This window comes from Colius striatus, chromosome 1 (assembly GCF_028858725.1).
Source record: "Colius striatus isolate bColStr4 chromosome 1, bColStr4.1.hap1, whole genome shotgun sequence".
In the NCBI taxonomy this organism is placed as follows: domain Eukaryota; kingdom Metazoa; phylum Chordata; class Aves; order Coliiformes; family Coliidae; genus Colius; species Colius striatus.
In genome coordinates this window covers 175,027,978-175,034,006 of record NC_084759.1, presented here as the reverse complement: position 1 = coordinate 175,034,006, position 6,029 = coordinate 175,027,978, and the positions used below count along the sequence as shown (strand labels likewise).

The window sequence follows — 6,029 nt, the reverse complement described above, 5'->3', positions numbered from 1 at the left end:
TGTCACAAGTTATTTAAGTAAGTAACTTCAGAAGCTGGTTCTTTTCAATGTAGAAACCTTTTTTTTTCAGACTATCTAAATAAAACCTGCTGGTGTAGTTAAGATCCACTAACTTTAACTTAAGCTCTGTACCAGTGTGCAGCAGTAGCCTGTGATACTGTACACCTGTTTTCCTACCTTGGCTGTACCGTTTCGCATTTAATTTTAGGCATAAGACCATTAGTTTATGATCTAATACTGTACCATTGAAGACTAAATGCTTACAGTCTGTACAAAACAGTGACATCTTTAAAAGACGTGAGTACGCTAAAATGTAGTAAACATTGAATTTAAAATCATAATTCAGTAAGAAGGGGTGCATTTGTCACAGCAAGCTATGCAAACAGTGAAGTCTTTAGCCTAACAAATGCAGTTAACTCCATCACTTTGACTTTTTTATTAAAAATGGCCGAGACAAACATCACTAAAATTTACCACTGGCTTTCTGACCCTTTTTTCTCCACCAGATGCTCATCCTCTAATTCTTGTGTTTATTTTCAGATCGTACCTGTACTACATGCTACATCTGCAATCTTAAGAGTCAATTTACTGTCTTCTCTAGTCCATCTAATAGGCTACATTTTCTAAAAACACATACATACACACAGGCATATACACACAAACAAAATCACTAACTTCAGTTTCTAAGGATTTACAGTTTGCTGTTTAATGTAAGTAGCATACAGCTAGTGATACTAGTTACTGTAATCAAAACGTAATGTTGCCACAATTCAAGAGTAGCACAAGCAGAAATGAAAATGGAAATGAGCAAGAATATTTCACCCACCAGAAAGCAAATCCTGAGTTAGTAACACACTGACAAGAGCAATTGTGGCCTGCTCTCTGGATAACAGCAGTTTGGCAGGTAGGTAATAAGCACGAAATTTAATATTGAAGACTCAAGAAAAAAAAAAAAAGGATACAGCTATTAGGACAGATGATTCATTTGCCACAGTTATACTTAAAAAAGCCAACCAAACAAATAAAAAAAGCAATCAACACCACCCACCCCACCCCCCCAAAGCCACTCAACCACCACTGAATAGACAATTCAGTTAGTGGATCTGCACTATCGTCTGCAAGAACGCTCACTCCACACATAACATTTACACAACGAAATTTCATTGTATATGATAACCTTTATAAGCAGTTTATAATACCACAGGTTTTATTTTACAATTTAAATAAATTCAAATTGCATTGACAGGCACTATACAGAGATCAATAAAAGGATTTTTTTTCCTAAATAATATTATTTTTCCCCCTTTTCTCCTACACTTATCGTTAATATGCAACCAGAGATACTTTCTAATTCTTAAAAATTAACGTCATTTTGCTACATTTAAAAATTATCACTTCCACCAGAAAGAGGTCATCACCTTTATTTAATACCATTAAAACGCATGCACATTAAGAGAGATAAAATAGCAGGGGGAGGGGAAGTCTTAATCCATAAGCCCTTTCTCTACCTCAGACAAGAAGAGGGGAGCCCCCATTAATATAAAAACAACAAAACCGATGGGGTAATACTAGTATCAGCTTCACAACCTTATCCTAGGGGATCTTCAACTATTCTAGCTATAAATTGAATAACCGAGCTGTAAGAACCAAGACATCGTTAATGTAAAACAGTAATTATTATCATACTGGCATCACAAGATCAGAGTCCAATACCGACATTTTGTACCTTGGTGCCGGATAGTGTTACTTGAAGCATCAGCCTAATAGCCGGTTTATTCACGCACTAAAATGAAACAAACAGTAATTAAGTGCTGACAGTGACCTAGTTAGCTACGTAAGGAGCTAGATCGTCCTGTCACTCATTGCAGCCTCGCCGGAATCCGACAGGAACGGTCCCGTCCGCCCGAGGGAGCGAGCGCGGCGCGCAGGGCCCCAAGACAGGGCCGCCCCGGGCTCCCGCGCCCGCCCGCCCGGCCAAGCGCCGCCGTCCGCCTCCCTGCCCCGTGCCTCCCCAGCGCCCGGCTCCCCGCAGGCTGAGCCCCGGAGACCGGCGCGCTAGCGCGGGCAGCGCCAAGGCCGCCTGCCTTCGCCTTGGCCCTCCCCTCCCCCGCGCCGCGGCTCCGGCAGCTCCGCGCTGGGATAAGGCAGCCTCTGACTCGCTCGCTGCTCCCGTCCCCCTTCACCTCCCTCTCCTCCCTCCCCCAACGAGCACACTTGATAGAATGTCTCCTCTCGGCGGCGGGAGGGCGGTGAAATCCTTCGCTCTCCTCCCTCCACTCTCTGTAACGCGAACGAGCTGCCGCCTTCTGTTCTTCAGCCTTGGCCAAGCCGGCGTTTTGTTGACAGGCTCTGCCGGGCACAAAATGGGGCTGCCGCTTCCATGGGCGCCGCCATTTTGTGAGGAGCCGCCGCGCTAGCTGCGGCTGTAGCCGCAGCCTCAGTAGCGGCGGCAGCCCGGGCGCGCCGGAGCGGCGGCCGGGGTCTGTGTAATGGTTGAATAAAGTGACCCCCTCTAGGGAATCCCCAGCTGACAGTTACGTAAGGGACCGTGCGCAATTGCTGTGCTTAGCATGGAAACCCACCTAGCCCTGCTACGCAATTTGCTTATCCTCCCCTCTAGCCTCCCACTCCCCTTCCACGGAGCACCCGGGTGAGGACAGTGACTCACCTCTGCCAACCGCCTCTCGCGGAGGGGAGACCCCCTGCTTTTAAGGAATTTTAAGGCACGATTGAAAACCACCGCCCTCCCGCGAAGGAAGGTTTAGCTGCATGTTTCTAAAAGGGCGATTTAGCCCTTTCATCGCTTGTTTTAAACCTCTCTCGTTCGTTTTTTTTTAATCCTGGCTTTAGGAGTCTTACACATACCGTTGCTGAAATAGCAGAAACTCAGTGTCACAGACGGGAGCTGCAAACCAAACCTGCTGCAGGTCTAATTTTAGGGAGAGGGGGGGCTTTTAATGCTACAGTGAATAAGACATTATGCATTTCTCACACTGAAATCCACACACCATCTACACAGAGGGTGACTTTCAATACAGAGTATTAATTTGAAACTGAAGGATGTTTCCCCCTCCCTTCTCTCTTAAGTATGAGCCCAGGGCAAATCTTTCCAAGCATCTTACTATGTCTCTGTGGCTACATTCAAGCTGAAACAGCACTCAAGTAAAAAAAAATCTTGCGGGGAAAAAAAAAAAGGTTTATTTTCTGAAGTTAGTACATGGTGTAGAAAAGAATTATAGTTTTTCGTCTTCATGTGCTCACTTGGGGCCATAATGTGCCATTGCTTTTAAAACACAGCTCCTTACTGGCTTTAATGAGGAGTTCTCCTTAAAACACTAAAAGCCCGATGTGGCCTTGGATTTCAGTGTATTGGCTGTGAGGGGCAAATGTTCTTCCAATAGTCTCTCCAACTGGAGCAAGCCCTCACCTGTGGCTCCACCTGCTTGCCAGAGAAGGACAAATGGCCACTTGGGTCACCACCTGCTCTACTTGAGGGGCAAAGGTTTGATGGAAGGCACCACAGAAGCCCTCTCTCACTCCTGGTTACCCCAAAGCAGCATCAGCTAGTGCAGGTCTTCTCCTGGGCCGCCCTGTGTGGGAAACACGTCAGGAGACAATTGTTTACAAACACTGTACACACCACAGGCTGAGGGGAAAGTCACCTGCTGTGCCACTGTTGGCTACTGCCTGCCCAAAGTGAGGGCCAAGACCTTCCTCATTCATTAACTGGTGCTGTAGGTTTCATTCATCAACATACGGAAATATATAGGCGGCTTAGCTTGAGCACAGCTGTCCTAAAGCACTTCGATTACAGGCCGTTAAGAATCTCCAAGAAAAAAAAAAAAAAAGAGTGAGGCAGAGAGCAGGCCCCTACTCGGGAAAGCGCTCGGCCCTCTCCCGTGAGAAGTTTAGAGACTTCACGCCTCGAAATGAGCGGCGGCTGTTGCCCCCCTGGCTGAGCGCGCGCCCCCCCCCCCCCCCCCCCCCCCGCCGTGCCATCCGGGGCGACTTCCTGCCCTTGGAAACACCTCGGGCCGGGGGACTCGCAAACTTTCTCTAAGTCCAAATGCACCAGTGCCCCCTTCGGTTGTTTTCTCTCCCCTTGAACTCAGGGCGCTGGGTTTAGTCCAATTAAAAAATTCGGCCCCACTTTCCAAATCCACCTTTCCTGCCCTCCCCCCCGCCCCCCCCCCCGCTCGCCCCCCCCGCCGTCAGCCAGCAGAGACAGGCCGATCGCTGCGCGCCTGGCGACAGAGGGCCCTTTCCCCGGTCCCTAGCCCCGGAACAACCGGTAGTAGCCGTTTTTTTTCCTCCCCTCTTCTCCTTCTCCCTCGCCTCTTTCCGCCCGGCTTTGTGTGAAGTTTGCGGCACATTGCAGATGAGCCCTTAGCGGCGAGAGGAGCCTATTGTTCCCCGCCAGGAACTGCTTGCTGGGGCTGTGCTGGCTTTTGCCTTTAGAGCTGCCTTCTGCAGTACCGGGACCGGCCTCCGGAGTCCGCTGTGTTGCGCTCTCGTCCAGGCAGAAGCACGGCGGCCTCAGATCTTTTTGTCTGAGAGAGAAGAGAAGTGAATCCCGCTGCCGCCGCCACCGCCGCCGCCGCCGCTGCCGTAGCTGTACAGTGTGTGTGTGTGAGAGAGCGAGCGAGGGAGCGAGCGAGCGAGGGAGGGAGAGGGAGATCGCATGGAGCCGCGGCTGTAACACACACACACTGTCAATACCTCACTCCGGCTCCCCCCCCCCACCCCACCACAACAGTAACCCAATTCATTGTGTGATCCAGCAGCACCATGTTGAGTCTCATGTGCAGGCTGGATCGGTTGGGTTTGTGGTGCTGAGAGAGGCAGCAGCAGCGGGAGGAGGAATTACTGAGAGGTGCCCCTCTCCCTCCCTGCCTCTTTGCCTGTGTGTTGTGTGGAGACAGGACTCGCAATTACCACACTCTCTGGGCTCCCTTATTCCTTTTAAACTTTTTTTTAAACAAGCCCCTCTCCATGGCTGAACCCCGGCCGAGCACGGGCACCTGGGTCTCTTAAAGACAAGGAGGAGCCGGGGATTGTTGTTGTTGTCGGCCGTTTTGCTTTTTTTTTTTTTTTTTTTAATTGGATTTTTTTTTTACAAGAACCTTTTTTAATACAAAAATGGCAAATTCGACGGGTAAAAACCACGCAGACCAGCGGAGAAAGGGACTCGCTTTCCTGGACGAGCTGCGGCAGTTTCACCACAGCAGAGGGTGAGGAAAATGGGGAGATGGAACGGGAGGGGGGGAGGCTTTTAAACCGACCAGATCCAACTTCCAGCCCCTTCCCTGAAGGACACGGCAGCCCCAGCGAGGGGAGAAAAGGGGGCAGAGCTGACAGGTTGTGGTGTTTTGTGTGTATCTCCTTTGGCAGGTCTCCTTTTAAGAAGATCCCCGTGGTGGGTGGGAAGGAGCTGGATCTTCACGCTCTCTACACCAGAGTCACCACTTTAGGCGGATTTGGGAAGGTGAGTGGAAGTTTTAATTTGGGCTTCCCTCCCACTAACCTCTTCCCAAAAGTCTCCTCTGACCCCCGGGGGCGGCGGGGGGAGCCGGGGTGGCCGGGAACCGTCCTATTTAAAGCCGGTTAGGGAAGGTGGGGGGTGGAAGAAGGAAGCGAGCAGACAGGCAGGTTGGTGGCTTGGCCTTGTCGGCGGAGCGATGAAGGGGGATCCGGGGGTACGGCGCACACCCCGCTCCTGCCTCCCCCGCCTCTGCCGGAGCCCCTGGCCCTTGCCCCCCCCTTCCCCGGGAGAAGCGAGGAGAGAGCAGAGGGCTCCGGTTGGCGAGAGGCAGTTTCTTTCGCTGGCAGTGGCAGCTCTGTGTATGTCTCCCTCTCTCTCACAGAGGGAGAGACAGAGAGGAGAGAGTCTGAGCGCAGTTTTAGTGCAACTCAAAATTAGCGGGCATGTTTAACATCGATAATCGGCACGGAGCATGGGCTAGGAAACGATCCTCGCAGCCGGGGGGGGCCGGGCGCTGCCCTCCGAGCCCTTCCCGGAGAAAAATAAC

At 50.8% G+C, this 6,029-nt stretch overlaps 1 protein-coding gene and 1 long non-coding RNA gene across 2 annotated transcripts in view; one reads left to right on the top strand and one right to left on the bottom strand.

The window, feature by feature from the left end:
* Positions 1-1,405: 1,405 nt before the first annotated feature.
* On the bottom strand, positions 1,406-2,760 carry LOC133629642 (uncharacterized). Its single transcript, XR_009821100.1, has 2 exons — positions 2,669-2,760; positions 1,406-1,783 (listed from the first exon to the last, which is right to left on the bottom strand). It is a non-coding gene; the product is annotated as an uncharacterized LOC133629642 (long non-coding RNA).
* A 1,806-nt stretch (positions 2,761-4,566) lies between these two features.
* The window catches only part of ARID2 (AT-rich interaction domain 2), a 101,226-nt gene continuing 99,763 nt past the window's right edge, over positions 4,567-6,029 (top strand). Inside the window, exons 1-2 of the mRNA XM_062017054.1 lie at positions 4,567-5,231; positions 5,392-5,485. Coding sequence (XP_061873038.1) covers positions 5,140-5,231; positions 5,392-5,485 — 186 coding nt within the window. The 5' untranslated portion in view covers positions 4,567-5,139. The remainder of the gene's footprint in view (positions 5,232-5,391; positions 5,486-6,029) is intronic.